Raw genomic sequence first — 20540 nt, 5'->3', positions numbered from 1 at the left:
AAATATACAAAAGGAGAGCAAACACGAGGAAGGAGAAGAAAAAAAAAAAGAATTATCGTAATTCGATAACGTGCCTACTCTATAAAAACGACCGAAACTTTATTAAAATTCTCTCAACACAAGAGAATCACATCTAATGATTCTTGTGTTTGTTATTGTACAATAAATTTACAATGATCCTTATAAATAATGTTAAACTCTAGATCCGATAAAATCGTAACAGAATTTTATTATAAAAAATCACAACAAAATTATGTTATATAAAATCTTAATAAAATTTTATTACGAAAAATCTTAACAGATTTTTTTTCATAACATACCTCATATTAATCTTCATCCAAAATGCTCAAGAAGCATTTTGTTTCATTTGTCATACACATACATTTAGAGAAATTTGCTCTACTATCTTTACATAAAGAGATCAGAACTCTCCAATACAATTTATCTACTGGAATAAATTTATATCGGGCCACGAAACTAATCGAGGTAGTTGGAAGATCTTCCTCTCGGTTTCAAGTATACAATTACAAGCACTACGCGGGTCTAAACTGGGCTACGAGATTCTTGTTTGCATTTGGAACACTAGGATGAAGGAAGACCACCGAGGAAAATCTCGCACCGAATGATATCATACTCACCTAGACTACTCGTACCCAAGAGCCACCGCACATAGGGCAGCCGTGAGCCCACCGACTGATCCACCATGCTTCGCGTTCATTTGCAGGATTTGAATCATGAACTTGTACATTTGCAGGATTTGAATCATGGAATTGTGCAAATGCACAAGTCTGGCGCAAACATCTTATACACTGCAAAGAAAGTTTAAAATTTGACACCCGCATAATCTAATCGCCGACGAAACTACATGAAAATCGAACCTTGTACCAGACTCCTTCAAGACCAGTTTTCCAGACAGCTGCGATGACATCCCTGCGAGATCCCATAATGCCGAGATAGGATCCTAGACCCACAGAAGTCTTCAATCCAAATGCCGCATCCCTCTCGGAGAATCTACGCTTCCTTGGCCAGAGGCCTTGAGCTCCAGAGTAGTCATTATAGCGTTCTACTGAATTAGGTACTGAAGAAATCATAGATTCCCCCAGATTAGACTTATCTTTGTTATCCAAAGGACCAAAATCATCTGGATCTGACCAAGGACCACCAAACATATTTCGTCTGTGCCAGTCTTCAGATGGAGGATGCAACTCTAGCTCACGAAGTAAAAGCCCAGCAGCATCAGCTCCTCTAGGACGAGGCATATTCTGCAAGAAACAGGTCATAAGCATCCTAAAATGTGGAACTGTAGTACATAGAACACATTATGTAGTTTTTATTGTAGAATTCGCGCATCTTTCAAATCTGGCTCATGGAATGCGAAGATAGGTCTAGCCTAGAGAATGAAAGCATTTAGTGCGTATTGTTCAACTAGAGTATGAAAACTGTAGATAGACAAAAAAAAACCTAATTTCCAAATCTTGCATCAAGAATGAAGCAATTGGTACATATCATCTAGCTAGAGTATGAATTGAATAGTACAGAAACAAAAAAAAAACACTAACTTCTTAATATTACATTATACCTGCATGTGCGGACTGAGTGATGCTTCCACAACTTCAGGTAGCACAGTGTAGCTGCCATCAATATAGTGCAATCGTATAATTATATTGCTGGAGCCAACCTGAGAAGCAGGTAATGGGTGCTGCAGAGGAGCTGTTCTCCGACAAAGATCTACCAGAATGAGGAAGAGAACCTTCACCTGCATCAAGTTATATTTATGAAAAAGTTTGACAGACCTTTTGTCTATTTGGAATCGACTACAAGATCTTGTTAGAGGTATTAGATTATTTTCTAAGATTAGAGTTTTATCATGAATCTATATCTCTTATCGTAGTGCAGGAATACATTATTGTTCATTTTTTCCAAATGCTATATGGTATCAGTGTCCCTCCCTGTGGTTAAGGGTTTTCCCAAAAAAAAAAAGTTACTCCATAGAGAGAGGCCTCCTCATCTCTTGGACCTCTCTTCTCTCCTTTTCCTTTCACGCCTCACTTTCCCATGTGATTTATTGTCAGGCTCACACGTGCTTGCTCACGACACCCGGCAACCACCTTAAGTAAATCCCCTTCGTGTATCATGTATTCTTTCCTTCTAATGTCGTGACTCCACAACTTTGTGTGAGACCTATGACCTAAACAAATAGTAGCTTCAGCTGTCTTTCAGCATTCTATAGGTTCTTGGTACGTATTAGCAATGTTCTAGAACCATGTCACCTTTGAAACTCCTCCACTAGTTTGGTCAAGTGAGATCTTTTATATTGGTGAGTCCCTCCTGCATATGATGCTTCGCTGCAACATCTAGCGGCCCCAGGGCATAGCCGAGTTGGTTATCACATAGGAGGTTTGCAAAATTGAGCAAGGGTTGAATCCTGACAAAGACCAAGGAATTACTCTCCCATGTGATGGCTAGCTTCGATTTCCTGATTTACTCCCTCCCAATGGTGTGGGGCAGTCGTGGGTGGCCGCCAGAGTGATTGATTTCACCTTTTTGCAGAATTGGCTGCAACATCTAGCCATGAGTTTCACATCCACTTCCACAACAAAACAAGCAACAACCAATTGTTGTCGGACATGAGCACTTCTACTAGTAACTTTTTCTCATGACTTGATCACTTGTGTGCTTCATACCGAGTTGAATGTTCCTTATTTTATCATCATCATATCTAATTTATGATTTACTTATGAAATTTTTTCTAGCATATGAAACAAGCTGAACATAAAACATCTATGCACTAGCTTGAGAAGCAATCTTAGAGGTAATTAAATTAATAGGATTGTTAATCTAGTGGTCATAGTCCTAGTCCCAACTTATTAGTAGTCGGTTTAGGGTTTTATCAAGAGTCTACGTATGCATGTAATAGATAATACATTATAATGAAAACAATAAAGTATTTACAATGCTTAACCTCATACTAAATAACCACATGGCTTTTAGCTATATGAAAAGATAATAGACGATTTTCAAAGAGATTCATGAACATTTAAAAAAAAAAAAACAACTTGATGATGGCCACAACTATGAACTCTTCTAGGTTACAATCACATCCAACCATGCAATAATATAAGAAATTATTAACATTTTAAAAAAATGCAAAACAATAATCATATGTATATAAAATTGACATATAATTCATTGATTTTTTTAGATTATTCAATTAAACAGAAACAATGTTTTGAATTATTTTCATTAATTAAAATCAACCAAGATTTAAAATCTCGACATGTGTCAAGGTTTCAGTCCCAAACCAGAATAATACGGTTTCAATATCGCATCATGACGTGTCAATACGGTTTCAGTATTTTTTTTTGTTTATATCTAGTATTTATTAGATAAATATATTTATTGTTATAATTTAAAAATAAGTTGTATATTAATTTTATATAAGTTCTCACTTATTGAATAACTTAATATTGTTAGAAAAAAAAATAAATATAGTTTTCTTAAAAAATATCGATCTATCAATAACTCGAATTAAAATTGATACATCATAATATGTTACCTTACTAATATCAAAAGGAGTAGCGTGAATCAGATGATTCTTACAACATTCTGCTTAGATCAATTAAACAGTAAAAAAATAACTTGAATTTAAATAAAATATATATTTAAAATATTTAAAAAAATATATTAGAATATCAATTAAAAAGTAGAACATAAAAAAAACAAAATAATAAAAAAAATTATCAGAATATAAATCTGATTTATTAGAATTTTTAAATAAAATCTAAAATAGTAAAACAAGAATTTTTAGAATAGCAATTAATAAAATTTATTTTAAAAATAATTTTAAATATATTTTTTATATATTTTATTGGGATAATTTAATTAGGGTTCATGAAAGCTTGTCCAAAATATTACATTTACGTTAGGAATTGTTTGAATTAGTTAAATCAAAAGGTTTAATTTTCGAATAGAAGCCTTCACGGCATCGTGCGTGTCCGGTGCCAATCGTGTCATCCTGCAACACTTCCGACAAACCGGAGGCGTCCTGCGACTCCTCCGGAGGCGTCCTGCGACTCCTCCGGAGGCGCCTGCGACACATCTTCCTTCTGTCGCGCGACGCGCGCTCGATTCCTTGCATGGCGCAGGCGATGACACGCGAAATTGTAGCGCGTATGGCGCCGGTTTCGCTCCCGTGGAGGAACGGTAAAAAACGTGCACGGAATGATATTTCAATCCATGACATCAACACTAAATTCTATTTATTTATTTTAGTTTATTCAATTTATTCACTCTATTAAAGTCTTTGGAATAAACAAAACTACTCAGTTTTTTTAGCTCTGTAATAAAACAACTTACAAGAATGCGATACTTAAGATTTGTCTTCTCCTGTACTGAGGTTCAAAATTTAGACCTTTAGGGTACGTTTGATTGGAGGTTATCCACGATAACCTTTCTTATCCATCCAAGATTATCAACGAAAATCCTGTTTGGTTTAGGTAATCGATGATTCATGAGTAATGTTCCATGCCTGACACGTCAGCAAAAGGGGCATGCAACCCGGAATCAGAAAACCTCGAAAAACTGAGGTTTTTCTTAATTCCGGGGTAACAAATTTTTTTTACCAAAACTACCCTCCGATAAGAGGAAAATGTGAAAAAGAAAAAGTATGGTTGGTTTTGTGAGGGTAATACAGTAAAATATTAAACTAGGTTATTCATTAAAACCTTCAAACAAATAAGTTTTTGTTACATTACCTAAGTTGAACCAAACAACATTTGGTTATGTTTTATTCCACATAACCTTTGTTATGTGATTATCTAATAATCACATAACCAAGATTATACATGATAACTTGAACCAAACACCAGTGTCAAGTTCCCTTCCTAGTTATCCCTACTAAAAAATTATATGCCAAATATCTAGATCCATACAAGAAGAGGAGTCTTGACGCAATGACAAAGTTATTACCATGTAACCTTGAGGTTATGGGTTTGAGTCAGAGAAATAGCCTCCTGGAAAATGAAGGTAAGACTGCATACAATTGACTCAATATGGTCCGACTCTTACTCGAGACCCCGTACTAGCGAGAGTTTCGTGCATCGGACTTCCCTTTATATCTAGATCCATACAAATGAGAGACACACATAATCTGACGATAGTAGTGGTTAGCTTTGGTGAGTCAATGTCACTTGCTAAATAATTGCTAACTGTTGTCTAAACAACAAAATATTCACAATATATATGTTCCTATTTATTACCTCCAATAAAACACACTTTTAATATAGAATATAACCACATAATGTAATATATTTACCTCCTCCGACGTGTACCCTTGCCCTGCATTGCCAGAACCGTACCTAGTTGACTTGCTGATAGAAGCTTCTTCAATCCCTTTTGCTCCAACTGACATCTGTCCGGACCTATATGGCTGGACTTCTTCAGTTTTTGTGACACCCATAGATGGTCTGCTAACTGCACTGTTTTCCTCTACTCTTCCATTGGAAATAGTTTGAACTTTCTGCAAGGTAGAATCTGGATTTTTCTGAATATTTCCAATGAAACGTGGTGACTGTCTTCGCCGGAAGATTAGACAAAAAAGCAACAATTGGCAAAGCCTGTGAAGAAAATGGCAATCTCCAATAAGCCTGACAGCAGGTGTTCCGGGAAAAGTCCCTGTATTGATGGTAATGGGCATGAAGGGGGATGGCCCACTAACTGGATTTTGTGTAGTTGAGGAACCTCCATCAGCATTGTTGCTAATCTTAGCTAGGGCGCCTTGAACCCAAGCTTGCATTTGAGAATTTCCACCTGTAGGTGGAGCTCCAGTTTGAGAGCCTTTAATATACCCAACCGTACATGCAGAAATTCATCCACAAAAATCAGGTTGAGATTAAAGTAAAGAATAACAGAATAAAATTTTGTTTGCTAGTGTATCATTGACTAGCAAAAACTATTAAGGATTTTTATAATGTATCGTAGTCACATAGATCATAATGTCCTAAAAATGGGAAGCACTTATGAACAAGTAATGCACTCATTAAATACAGATAAGAGGATAACTCGCTATGATCAGATTGGCATTCTATCGTCTGCCTCAAGTGTAGCATTGCAAACTATGTTGCAAAACCGACAATGCATGTCATTGCTATTGAAAGCTGTGAAATGTGATGAATGAAACAATTCAGAGCAAAACGTGTGGTTGTGTCGGATCATCAAAAAGTCCTCAACAATCAGAAGTGACATAAGAGATGCAAAATACTGTGAATGAGTTCAAAATTGCCAATGGATCCAAGATTGCAATTTGCAGATGTCAATAAGTTGATAACTACGTTAAAATTGCAACTATCGACAATACCATATTTGTTATATTATTTAGATTTTAAAGAACCAATTCGTGATGTCTAAAAATTTTTGGAGTGTTTAAGCAAAATTCAATACCAACTTTTTCCCAAACCAGTGCATTCTCCCTTTTGTTAGTATATTTCTTTTCTTCCCATTTTGCCAACACTCACATCGTGTCACCGTCGTCACCCACATCATCACCGCTCACGTTGTCACCGACACCCTTTCTTCTTTTTTTCCCTCTCTGGTTTCACAGAGCTGTCATCTCCGAGTGCCTATTGCTGTTTGTTGTCGTCACTGCCACAACGGTGCAAAAGGTGTACTCACCGCCATCCGTGACTGTTGCTAGCATTCCTATTCTCCGACAAGCCTAGGTTTTGAATTTTGGATAAGCTACTTGAACAATTTCCGTCTTCCACCAAATCATCTTGATCGGTGTCTTTTAATCAAGTTATTAACAGATTGGTATAAGAAGACTACCAAGTTGGAATCCAAGCAATCCCGTGGTTCTCCTACATAAAGATGCTCAATTTTATAGAATATAATCTCCATTAAAGGCAAAATAATGAAGGGGTAGCATGAGTGTTATTCCTTATTTTATTATGAAATTTAGTATGTTGTAAGGTTCATAGTTTATTCTTTCTTTCGATATGAATATTTTATTTCGAAAGGGTGATTTGTAAAACTGAGTTGTGACACATGTTGTCTCAATGACAAATCCACCATTTGGAGTCGGATTGTTTTGAGGAAAGCCATAGTGATTTGACCCCTCAGTCTCCAAAATTTATCTTGTGCACAATTTAATTTGATAAAATAGACATCATGAGATTAATTGTGACTAATTAGGGAAGAATTAGTTGTAAACTCATATCTACTCATATTGCTTTCCAGTTTCTCTTATATTACTTACCCTTTTATATTATAATTGTTCATCTATTTAGTTTGTTCCCATTTAGACTTAATGATGATGAGATTACCAAGTGATAACTATAATTTTTTTTTAAAAAAAAATATGGAAACCTAGAGAATATGGACTACCATCAGAATCATGATGAATTAAATTATATAATTAATTATGTTAAAGGAATCAAATAATAGATAAATAATATAATAGAACTTTGGCTTTTCCAAAGATGACAACACAATGGAACCAGAGAGGGAATAAAAGGAGCAAAAGGGGGGAAAAGAGAAAGCGCATCAACGACACAACATGAGCGGCGATGACATGGCGTGGATGCTGGTGACATGGAGGAAAAAAGACAGAAACAAACAAAGGGAGAATGCAAGGGTGTGGGAAAAAATAGAGTTTGGTATTAAAATTTGCACTTTTGCAAACTCCATAAATTTTTAGAAATCACAACTGGATACTTTAAAAATCTAAATAATATAACAAAGTTCATTTGATATGCATAATTATATCCAATTTAACATGACTAATACTGACCTTGATTTGTTGCAGATGCAGAACTGTGAGTAGGACTTGCCACCATATTTCGTGCACCATTTGCACCAGAAGAAGCTCCAACAGCATGGCTAGCCAAAGTACGACAAAAACTAGCATAACGACGCAAGCGCGTAATGAAATGTGAGGCTAGATCAAGGATGGCATCAACATACGCCTAGAAAAAATATTTCCAATGCACATCAAAAAAAAATTAAAAAAAGTTATATATACAGGAAGGGAATGTCTAAACAATCTGCAGATGAAAAACTATTCCATGCAAATAATTGATATGAAATGCAAGTCATAAAAGAATCATGAAACAAGTCGGAGAATCCTAGTCAAGATTTAGATGTCCACCAGCATTTTCCGAGCAGTAGAAGATCTTTGTCTCCATAAACAAAATGGACCATTTAATAGCAACTACAGAATGATAGATAAAACAGAGAACACAAAATGTTGAATAGAGATATAATGCGGGCCCGTAATGCAATTAAATGGATATAATATTAAATAGCTCATATCTCTTCCTGTTAAAGAAAAAAATTCAAAATGCGACTCTGATGAAAATATTTATCTTTATGAAATGATCAAATAGGACAGAAGACAAACCTGTATGTTTGGAACCAAAGCCTGCTCCACAACCATTTTGTCAGCATCAATGTTAGATAATGTCTCACTAGAAGCTTGCCAAGGTTCAGGTAATAAAGTTGCAGGATTCACAAGGGCTGATTCAATTCCTTTACCCAACATGTCCAATAACAACCTAGCTTGCATATCCAGTACAAGTGCTCTGACATCTTGAGCATTTGTACCTTCCAAAAGCCTGCACTTTATCCTATCAAGGTTCTGCATAAGAACAAAGGGAATTAGTTGAGCAAGAACATTACAAATCTTGAAATAAATAAAGACCATGGTTGCCATGAAATTAAAGCATTAAGAACAATTCATTTGATAAGCATTGCTAACTGCACATTCATATGGCAACAAAAGCAACACATCAAGATAATTTTCAAAATTTACAAAGGCACTCTCTTTGGCCTTAATTTCCTTTCCTCAGGTGCCAAAAGATCAGAAAAAGCGTTGCTAATTGTTGAGACAGTATTTACAAATTAACATGCCAGAAGAGCTGATCATGTATAGTCATATGCCATATTACTCAGAAACAAAAAGAAATTCTAAATTTAACTGTGTTTGAGCTGATGGAAACATGAATTTAAAATAAAAATTGGCAATATAATAGGCACAAGTTCATACACAGTTGAGAACTTATTTTTATTTATTTAATTTCTCAAACCTCCAAGGAATCCATCTAGGCTAAGGGATTTTAATTAGGTATAGATTTCTAAAGCAACAGGTTTCCATGCAAAATTTTATACCCCTATTTACTCAGAATCAAAATAGGAACTCTAAATTTATTTATCTTTGAGTTACTGAGAAATTAGAATTTTTTTAAAAAAGATGGGTGATATTCAACAGGCGCAGCTGCATCTAACACAGACTAGATACTTTATTAGCCACTATTTAATTCTTTAATAAGATGATAGTAACTAAAACACAGCCAGCCAAAAGCCCCAAATTATAAATCTCTAAACAATCCAACCAGCTTACTAAGACAGTAGAATTCCTAAAGCTAGCCACGCAAATAGTTGGGACAATCAATGCTTTATGATGGACATGAGGACTCTCTATAGCTATAGATTTGAAGACATATCATTACCACCCTAGATTATCAGAGACAAAAGAGGCACTCTAAACTTAACTGTGTTTGAGTTATTGTAAAATAAGAAATTAAATTAAAAAAAGAGTGAGATAACAATGCAGCCTGTGGACACTTGATATCATATTTGTCTATATTTATTCCTTGATAAGATAGCAACTCCTAACCCAGTCAATTTGAAGATCCAACTATTAATCTATTGCACAAGTGTCTGAGCTCCACATATAACTTGGTGTCTTTTCCTCCACCTAGCCATCCTAACTTTCCACACAAGTAAACCCAGCCTAAGCAATGCAACTAGCTATGCTAATCGTCTTTAATCTGGTAATTTGTTTCCTAAAGCTATAGTTTTGCATGCAGATTGAAGTTCAGGCACATGCCCGATGAACCAATTCTCAACAAGCATATGCTTAATCTTTGCTGAGAGATGACATGAAGAAAATTCTAAAATTCAGAGAAATAATCAAAGAAGAATACATTATCTAGTAATTCCATCTGCAAAACATCAACATCAAAGAGTAAAAGGATTCTGACACAAAATAATGCATACTGGACTGAGTTGCTGTCTGTGTTGAATAGACGGAAGAGAATGGAAGTCCGCATCCAACACCGCGATCACACTATTAAGAGACACTAAACACAGAAGACACTGTAATATTTAAAAATAGCAATGCTCCATAAAAGAAAGAAAATATGCTTACCTATACCATCCTCAGCAGCACTTTGGCTACAACCAACAGCATCCCACCAATCAACCCCGACCAAAAGGCTCCACCAGAACCTACATAAGAGGTTGTTAATGACCAAAAATAAGGAATGTGAGATAGTCACAAAGGAACTGGTTACCTATTCGCAATAGCTCGTTCCCAAGTTGCTGAGTTGATCTTTGTTTGAGAACTAGCAATAGCAGGAGGCAGAACACGAATTATCTTTAGTATTGTCCTGTCCTTGAATGTGTCATGCCAAACAGAAGCCAAGCAACAGGTAGTAGATGAGAAGGCAGGTGCAGCAATAGTTGAACCAACATTCATATGATAACTATCAACAGGATCAAAGTCTGCACCAGAAAATATGTGCACTCCACCCCTAAGAAAGGCGACAGCAATCTCTCCACCATGAGCTGAATAGACTATTTGAGCTAGTTGTCTAACATCATTTGGTACTTCGTATGGATCAAAGCTAAGCCTATTAGCTCTCTCAGCACTACAATCTGACGAGTTCAATTCATCAGATACAGTTGGCTTCGACGAACAAGCATGAGGATTTATTAAATCATCAGTTGGTGGAATACTCTTATTAACTCTAGTTAGCCATACTGTCTGCATAGGTAGTTGCCCACCAAAGTTGGCAGGATTTCCAAAGATGGGATGAAGAACAACTGGTTGAAGAGAAGATTCCCAACATTGGACTCTCCACCCTGTAATTGAGGGTCCTTCATCTGGATCATAAGGAGACATGTATTGCCCTACAAAAAAAATGTATTATTGAACGTCCTCATGCATTACAGGAAAATATAAAAGAAATAGAAGAATCATTAGAAGATGAAAGGCAATGCTTGGACCAAAAATACCCACTTTGACCATAGAATAGAAATAAGGAACTCAAACATTTAAGGAAAATGGCACGACCCTCATGATTTAAAGATTTTTTGAATTCTTAGGGTATTTGGTCATTTATGTCTAGTGACCATAATGCTCTCATGATTTAAATATCATGATATTTTTTTTAGATAGATTACTAATTTTAAAATGTTTGAATTTCTAGGGTGAAATCATTCTATCATGCTAGGCATATGAACATGGCACAACCCTCTAAGATCTCATGCCTCAGATGAACACTCGTTCATTATCTAAGCTAGCTGAACACAATCCATTTGTCAGTGGGTTTTGCTAGTCCATGTCAAGACTAATGAATGGCAGTTGACACCTTAAGTAAATTCTTAAATTGGACGATCTGACTATCAAGAAAAAATCTACTCATTGGCAACGTATGAACATATGTAGCCAATATATTCCAGATTAGCAAGTGTAATAGTGGCATTGCTAACTGCAGACTATACAGTATCTCAAAATAAAAGATTGAGAGAATTATGATGGATTTTAGTAGCAAATATAACTCCATTAGAGAAATAGAAAATTACCTTCAACAATTACCACTGTGATGACAGACCCCCCTTGGGTGGGATCAAAAGCAACTGCAGTTACTCCAGAACCCCACGTAGTTGTTGCAGCAGACTGCGCTGCAGCCTCGGGACTAACATAGGCAGAAAAGTTTGAAACAGGTGAGCAATGAAGTGATGCAACCTCATTGATCTCATTATCTGTCATATTTTTTCTCAGCTTTTCTAAATTCTCCTGCACACTAAACAAATATGCAGCCAAAGGTGCAAAACCTGTCCAAGAAGGAGGATTTAAGGATGATGGAATAGCAGAGCCCACAGTTAATTTTGCTGAAGATTGAAAACCATTTCCAGGGCCTGGCATAACCTCCCACACAACTACTGTAGAAGGATTTACAAGAGGAACCCCAGCGACATGCATAACTCCAGATTCTGTAATGATAACATCAGCAGCCATTATCCCACTGGGTCCTGCTCCTAGCAGCCCATTGCTGGTATATAACCATTTTGGTGCTGGCTCATTTTGTGCAGCAGGCCATCGTGCCCAGTGAAGTTGGACAGAGCCAGATGAAAAAACTGAGCAAACACAGAGAAAAGCAGGCCATCTAACTGGATGACAGAATTAAAGTGAGATAGATATATTATTAAAACTAAATAATGCAATTAACATAAGTTGTTACCTGAAGTTTGAGACTGTTCTGAAAGAAACTTCTCCTCAGAGGCTGACATCATCGTAGACAAGGTGTTTGAGCTTGAAGGAAGAGATCGATACTGAAACCAAGGGCATGATTCTCAAGTCAAACTGAGCAGATAAGTCAAGTACATTCTAGTGATTATTCAATTGATTTTTTTGGAATAATCAAGCAAAACAAGGGGAAAAAATGTCAAAATCTGTAACACAGGATCTCTTTGGCATACCCCTCATGAGGAAAAACACAAGACAAGAATCACTTACTACTATCCCACTAGGTGGGGTTAGCTATATGGATCCTTTTACACCCTTGGGCTCTATCTCCTACTATATTATCATCTATACTTACATAAATTTTATCTTATTTTATTATTAGTAACCAAGTTTTTTTTAGTCTTCCTCTTCCTCTTCCTTGTTTGATGTGCATATTTGTCAGAGACAAGAACCACTTACTAAATACTAAAAATGATCAATCATGATAACAAGTTTTAATAGGGTCTTTAGCAAGCCGATAGCAAGTAAAATGTGTATCTTCATTATGAATTGGACTATATCTTTTTACAAACAGCTTAGATTGGGAGTTATATAAAATATTGAGCTTCTTGTTAGTACTGTCCTTTATTTATGTTACTTGGGCCAGAAGGAATATGGATTTTAGGTGTCCAACACATTATCGTATACAAGTGGGGACACCGGAATAGGCTCTGAAATTTGTACATGATAGGGGGTACGGCAAAGATCAAACACTGTTATATTCTAGTATGATATGATTGCTTATGATATATAATGGATAAATCATAACAGATAAATAATAAATTATGATATAATATCACAGAATCAAGTATTAATACTACCAAATTATTATATCCTCAAAATTACAAAGTAATTTAAAAAAAAATCATATTATACAATTAAGAAATATTAAGGTTTATAATATGTATTTATATGATTAATAAAATAACATTTAGATAACTAACCTACAATTGCTGATTTAATTTAGAACTAAAGGTACCCTATTAATTAAGCAAGCTTAGGGATTTAAGTACATTGATTCTCAAATTGGGCTGAAGGTGGGTTCAAACAAGATCTAACTAGGAGAATAGGTGTTTTGGACTAAAACTGGGCAGACTATGGTGCTTTGATTTGTTTTGCGATTAATCAGTTTGAACCACTTTTAATTGGACTGGTAAGGTTCAAAATTTGGACTTCTTCCTCTGACTCCTGGATGTCTCCCTCCTACTGACCTCAACGCCCCCACTCTTCCTAAACAATGATTGCTCATAGATGATAGTCAGCAAATTGTCATAGTGGTCGAGAGTCTTCACTACAGACACTTCCACTTGTGCATATTATTGCTCTTCTCTCTATCATAGATCTGTTCCCACATAAGTGATGCACAAGCTCGGAGCTAGATGGAGAAGAAATTCAATAACTCCCTATTAACTTGTCAAATAATGTTCTTAAAATTGAGGAGATCAAGCTTGCGAGGATATAAATTCAATGAAAATAATATCATAAATATGATTCGATTTTTAATAAAAAATTAAATATAAATTTAGCAAAAATATAAAAGAACAAAATTAATTATTTTAAATTATAAAAAATAATAAAATATATTCAAACTTGTATAAATATATATAATAAATTAAAATTAACAGCTCATTGAGCAGTTAATTGTAAAAACTGATATTGGCCGGAGGATATGAAATTGAGACCAACAGCCTCAACCAAATCAGTAGATTGACAGATTAAATGTTATGCATTTCGGTATAAATTTTGAATTTGACAAAGAAAAAAAACTTGATTATACAGATTCTATTTGGTTCACAGTTTTTTCCCTGATATTTCCATTCCTTTTACTGAGCTTGTCCCCCGATGTCCAGTTTAATTGGTTATGAAAACACTGGTGTCAGTCTTCACACCCATACTAGTGTCATGTTGCATTGACACCGATACGAGGGAGGGATTCTACCGAGTTTGAGAAACAAAGGCGCACATAGAGCTTGGGAATGATAGAAGCTGGCAAATTAGGTTTCATAATAATGAAAAGTTGTGATCAACAATGCAAAATCATAATCATGATATCAACATTGAAAAGGGAAAGGGGAAAAGGGAACATGTGAGTGGAAAACAAATATAGAAGAATATGAGTTGCGCACCGAATTCATCCCTGATAGCCATTTTGTTACAACAGCAAGATCTTGTTTCCACTCATATTCACATCGCCAGCAACTAGCATCTCGTACAATATTCACCGGGCCCTGCACCAATTAAAATCAGTAACTAAATCCAAGAGCAAAGGTAAACATGTGTGCGCTAAAAAAGTATCATGTGTTCTCTTCTTGTTTTCATTTTCAAATAGTAATTACAAAAGACTCTTGGGAGAAGAAGTTTATTGGTTCAGTACCATTGTCCTGAGTGGATTTGAGCAGCCACATATATGCCAACTAGATTGAATTAATCCTATGGCTCCAAACAATCCCACAAAATTAATAAAATTCCAATCTAAGCATGAGTTAAGGAAAAACAGAGGATATAGAAATCAAGTTCTGGTAAGATCTTTAGGAACCCAAAAATTGATGACTAGGAGTCGATTCTTAGGAACTGACGACCTGGGATTTACCCCACCATGCGCCTATGGCCTGTATACCTACATGTACCTCCCTCCATATTCGTGGGAGCGGCACTAGGGGGGCCGCTAAGGTAGCGGATCTACCTTTTTTTTAAGAACCCAAAAACATTAGAAACCATTCATGGTTATGGAGCATCGAAACAATCATTTCAATCTCAAACCCAAACAGTCAAAAAAGCAATTGCTAGTACCACTAAGAACTGATGCCTGCAAGCTCCATACCACTACAGGAAAGACCCAAATAATGCGCTATGCACATAATGAACTGATTCGATCAGTATTCATCATTCTGAATGGAAAATATTGCCATAATCATATTCAATTATATTCCAAAGTCTCCTAATGATTATAATTTTAGTTACAAAACAAGAGTAAGGAGGATGAAACTGGATGAATTTTGTACAAAAAAGTAATTCAATTGTAGACAGGTAAAACAGGAAGCAGTGTACAATAAATTAAAAGTTATTGTCTTTCAATTAAAAATTATCAAAGATGATGTGACATCCTTATTCATCTAGTTCCTTACTTGACAGGGCTGACTCCATATTGTGATCCTTCCCTGGAAATTTCCAACCAATAAGGCACGACGGCAAGACCTAGGCGACCATTCAATAAACTGGACTGAATCACAAGGAGAATCTGAAAAAGAATGAGCAGTTAACATATATTCAATGTTAGAGAAAATACAGAGGATCATGTTTACCAATGAAGACTTGTTTACCAATGAAGAAATTCATCAGTTCCTTAAAGATGAGCAATGAAGATTTATGCATAAAATGATATTCAATCAACATATGAAGTTTACCAATAATGTTTTTTTAGTAGTCCTATATACGTTTGCATGAGGACACCGAGCAAGGTTCCATCACCAATTAATTAGTGCCCCTCCAGATATTTATCATTGATTATACCACTTTACTGAATATTGTTATGAAACCAACAACTATTGAAGTTCATTCTCTCTCTTCTGGTCTGGGTAACTAGATGGAAGAGGTCCATAAACATGTAAGAGACAAAGAACACCAGGTAAGAAAGTGGTTCCAAAATGAAATCGGAAAACATGAAAGCATATTTACCTTCTTCAAGTTTGTGAAAGTTGATGTAAAAAAATAAGTAATTATCTACATTCCTCTATATTATGATTTTGAAACATAAAGAAAACATTGCACATGTAAAAACCTAGTAAGTGATAACACAATTTACCAGCTTTGACATTGAAGACAGCACATTCTGTAGGTCGTTCAGGGTTGACAATGTGTATCGGAATCCAAAATGGAGGATTTGTGGTTGAACTGAAACAAAGCCAGTAATAGCAAAAAGTCAAATAACTTAAGTAAGAAAGTGTACTTACAAATTCTCGGACATGGAAGATGTATCAAATCATAACAATAATTTAGTGAATATAATATGGCAAGTTGAAACTCAAAAGTAATGAAAACTCAATATGAACTCACCTGACATGAATATGGAAAATGTCACAGACTTAGGCTTATGATAATGGAAATATGTCAACAACAAACTGATAAAATAAATCACAAAGAAGCAAACTATTTCCACAATAATTTCTTAAGGAGTTATATGTACAATCTTTCAGCTAACTCATCTTTCACCATATTTAAAAGGTGTCGTCCAATCTGTCCTATATCAAAACTAAAAGTGACGACCATAGAAGTTTTAAACAGCCTACTACCAATACCTTGATGTAAATCAGCAAATGGTTCTAAGCACATCTATCCAGATTTGTCTTTTTTTTTCATGATGAGAAATAGTAGCAAAAAGAAAAAAAAAGTATAAATCCTGTTAAAGAAGAGAATATCACAATGATCTTATTATGAAAATATAGCATAAGGACGGCCTATTAACTATCAGATGAGCAAACAATAGCACATTTCAAGATGTGTACATACCATGCTGTGATGCACAAATTAGATGCATATTCACCTTTCTATCAACGAAAAATATCACAACTAGATGAAGCCCTGATGGGCTACTATATATAACTAGAATCACCATAGCCTTATGGGAACCCCAAAAAATAAGAACAAGAATTTCTTTTCTAAGCTCCTCGACCAGATGCAGTAAAAAAGTTGGCGGCCGGGCAAGATAGTGATTATCCTGCAGGCTTACGAGAAGCGGATTAAGGAAAATGCAAGAAGAGATAACTGTATCCTCCAGATCTTTCCGAAATATGGAAATTTTATTTAATATTCGAGGGTTAATTTCTCATACAGCTAAACATATGCTTATATAAACTCAAACCTAACATATGCCAATCTCGGTAGAATCCACAATTAGTTTAATATTGTAATGGAGCTTGGGCATGGGCACGTCATTCACTTTCATCTTCTCCATGTTTAAATTCTCCAAACCCGTCAAAGCCTTAACTTGTGGTCCCCTCATATCAAGAACCTTCTGAACCTCAATACCTTGTTCTTGCTTTTTAGCCAGCAATTCATCTGCCGTCAAAATCTCAGTTTTGGCTCTTCCTTTCTCCTGTTTTAACCAACTCTTTTCTTTTGAAGGTCTTGTTGCCACTAGATTAGCCATCTTTTCCTTTGGTGCTTCATCAGAATCTTTTTTTTTTGTTGGCAAGAGCACAACATCAAAATCCACTTCATCTCTTGAGGGAATGTCATCTTTTTGCTCATCATGATCAGGTATCCCTTGTCATCACCTCTTGATGGGCGGAACATGAATCTGGAACGAATAAAGGATATCCGCAAGCACTTCGTCTGCTCCATAATCGTTATAAACTAGATTATTAGCTGCCTTGGTCTCGTCTCCCACATCTTCCTCAATCAACAAACTCTCACAAGCAATTAAAGTTTCAAAATCATCACCATAAAGTACCTCGTCAACTTCTTCTTCCAAATCATCTTCGAATCCATCAAAGTCATCTTAAGTGTCAAAGCTATCGTTCTCCGTGGCAAAAACTAATTGTCTTGGAACGAAGTTTGAGTGTATCCAAAAGGAAGAAAGTGATTTTTCATCTTTTTCTTCATCTTCTCCTAATCCTTAATCTTGGTTTTACCCTGTCTATCTTGTGAGCACCGCAAATGCTCCCATGAAGTTTGAGTTAAATCTGCGAGTTGGCTCTGTAAATCCTCAACCATCTTTTACGGTGCTCAGCTTCCTCAATTAGAGCATGCCTGTTGTTGCGACGATGACCTTTCATTGGATCTGATACCCAACTTCCTCAATCAGACACTGCTAGCTCTCATATCAACTAACGTCGGGTAGGATAGTGATTATCATGCGGGCTAACAAGAAAGGGGGGTTTAAGGACAAGGCAAAAAGCGATAATCCTCCATATCTTTCCAAACTATGAAAATTTTATTTAATATTAGAGAATTAATTCCACATACAACTAAATATATGCTTATATAGACTCTAACCTTAAGATTGACAGTCCTAAAATTCCTAAACGGACTCAAAATACAAAAAATACAAAAAGATAGAAATTACCAAAAATATCTTAAATACCAAAAATATGAAAATTACTTTAAAAAATAATAATAAAAATCTTCAGATCCTCCTACATAAGAAGCTAGAAACACAATGCACAACTTCATTATGAAGAATGTTACATAGGATAGATGCCAATAACTATTTGGCCAAAATACTAGCCAACAAGTTAGTTGGCAAAGCACTAAGTACACTGCAATGCAGATAACTAAAACAAAATTTTCAAGTAACAAATTTGCATGTGATATTTTGTTACTTGATGATGGTGTGAAGAGATTAAGCTCAGTTTGATTGCAGAGAAAATTTACAAAACAAATATTTTACAAGCAAAACCAAAGTTGAATATACAAAAAGTAGATTTGATAGTCGAGGATAATCAGAAAATAATTAAGATGGATGAATAGGAAATTCTTCTGGGTGAGAAACAAGATTCTGATGAAATATCATTAATAGGATAAAAATGGTGGACTCTAGTGATCATTGGGTGACCTATGGATGAAAAGTCAAATAAGAATGTGGTTCAACCCGTCCTATTTTCCTGATTAGTGTATTGGACAATCAGGAAACTCATACAAAAAGTTCATTCAAGTATAAACAGAGTTCTAAAATAGATGTTTGGGTTACTCACAAGATTAAGTCAATAATACTAGTATTGTCCAGGAGAAAACAGGTGTAGCCGTGTAGCTCCAATGGGCAATAAAAAGGGATGAAATAGCTTAAGATTGTGAGGAGATGTTTGAACATAATCAATAGATTCTATAACTAGATAAGATAAACTGATTAAATTGAAGGTGTAAGGGCCAGTTGGAAAAATAAAAGAAAACTCTAGTTAATGAAATAGCCAAACCCAAATACACTAACATGGATTGATAATGATAATGATAATGATAATGCATAGAATGGCAAACTTTAGCCTCACTAGCTTCACATGATGGTCTGTATCTAGGATAGCCAATCTTATTTAGATGATTTTTCTTATACTAAAGTCCACCATCCTGGACATTTTAAAGGCTAATTAGAATTCAAACAAGTTCCAAATGGAGAAAAGATCATACTGGAAACCTAGACTTTTAGGTTAAAAAAAAGCTTTTTTGTGAAATGCTGACCTCGGTATTCTAGCGCATGTCTCTGATGCGCATGCAATAGCATTCAACTTCCCGCACCAAGCAACTGCACTGCCCAACAAATTAGTAGAAACATTACAATTATTAGGCTTCTGGTATGATACTAGGATTCATACGAAGAATAAAAATCCAAACTTCCTGGCGGTAAAATGGCAAAATCCTTTTTCCACATCAAAACAATAACATTCAAAGTACTACAAAAACCATTCTATCCGCTAGAATCAAGCATCAAATAGAGGAGCTAGCAAAAAAAATCGAATTAATAAGAGAGAGCAAAACCTGAAGTTACGGCAGAGATCAGGGACGTTCATCTTGTGCCGAAGGCTGGACGGCGGCTGCTTGAGCCGAATTCGGAAAACCGTTGCGAGGGCCGGAGGGGGCGCGTCCCCGCCGTCCATGAGGCGATCTCCCTCCTCGGCCTTCTTCTCTACCCCTCCCTCGGCCTCGACGATCGCGTCTCCCTCCGCGGCCCTACTCTCTCGAGACGTGCCATCGTTGGCCGAGGTCAGATCGGAATCCGGCGGCGTCTCCTTCGACAGGGAAAGCGGCGGCGGCGGAGGAGGAGGGGGTGGAGGGGGAGGAGTGGGAGGCGGAGGGGTTTGGGTTGGAGCGGGGGTGGTCATGTGGGGCTAGTGGAGAGCAGTGACCTGAGCAATTAGGTCACTTGTTATAGCGACCGGTGAGAGAAAAGGGGCGAAGAAAGTCTGAGCGCGTGAGGTGGACGGGGATGACCGCCGGGTGTAGAGAGGTCGGCGACGCCTCGATCCCACACCAGTTTTTTTTTTTTTTTTTTTTTTTTTTTTTTGCTGTCCGCCGCTTTTTTTATTACACGTTTTGGGCCCTTTTTTCCCTCGTTAAGAACCTTTTGTGTCTTTTATTTTCAATTCCCTAAAAAAAATAAAATCAAACGGCACTAAAAAATTAATTTCTAGTGTAGTAGTACTATAACTATACGCTATCTACTATAAGGGTACAATAGCTATATAATTGTGAAGTAGTTATTACA

General features: G+C 36.0%; 1 protein-coding gene across 2 annotated transcripts; it reads right to left on the bottom strand.

Annotated features, from left to right (window-relative positions):
* Positions 1 to 256: 256 nt before the first annotated feature.
* Positions 257 to 20325, bottom strand: LOC121981759 (mediator of RNA polymerase II transcription subunit 16-like). Of its 2 annotated transcripts, none has more exons than XM_042534462.1 (16): positions 19814 to 20325; positions 19517 to 19585; positions 16149 to 16237; positions 15472 to 15584; positions 14473 to 14574; positions 12303 to 12393; positions 11644 to 12231; positions 10350 to 10968; positions 10205 to 10284; positions 10054 to 10136; positions 8396 to 8632; positions 7787 to 7961; positions 5315 to 5835; positions 1580 to 1756; positions 879 to 1262; positions 257 to 809 (listed from the first exon to the last, which is right to left on the bottom strand). In XM_042534462.1, the coding sequence occupies exons 1-16, from the start codon at positions 20155 to 20157 to the stop codon at positions 639 to 641; spliced, it is 3843 nt and encodes a 1280-aa protein (XP_042390396.1). In that variant the 5' UTR covers positions 20158 to 20325; the 3' UTR covers positions 257 to 638. The 2 variants fall into 2 exon arrangements, with proteins under 2 accessions (XP_042390396.1, XP_042390397.1); XM_042534463.1 differs by having other exon boundaries at positions 11644 to 12198.
* Between the last annotated feature and the right edge of the window lie 215 nt (positions 20326 to 20540).

Source organism: Zingiber officinale, chromosome 5A, assembly GCF_018446385.1.
Source record: "Zingiber officinale cultivar Zhangliang chromosome 5A, Zo_v1.1, whole genome shotgun sequence".
Taxonomy (NCBI): domain Eukaryota; kingdom Viridiplantae; phylum Streptophyta; class Magnoliopsida; order Zingiberales; family Zingiberaceae; genus Zingiber; species Zingiber officinale.
This window is presented reverse-complemented; position numbering and strand designations above follow the sequence as displayed.

Excerpts from the sequence above, each read along its gene's own strand:
- LOC121981759 (XM_042534462.1), bottom strand. The coding sequence starts at position 20,157 with ATGACCACCCCCGCTCCAACCCAAACCCCTCCGCCTCCCACTCCTCCC. Across the intron at positions 12,232-12,302 it reads AGAACAGTCTCAAACTTCAG|TTAGATGGCCTGCTTTTCTC; the intron begins GTAACAACTTAT and ends TCTGTCATCCAG. Across the intron at positions 7,962-8,395 it reads CTTTGGTTCCAAACATACAG|GCGTATGTTGATGCCATCCT; the intron begins GTTTGTCTTCTG and ends TATTTTTTCTAG.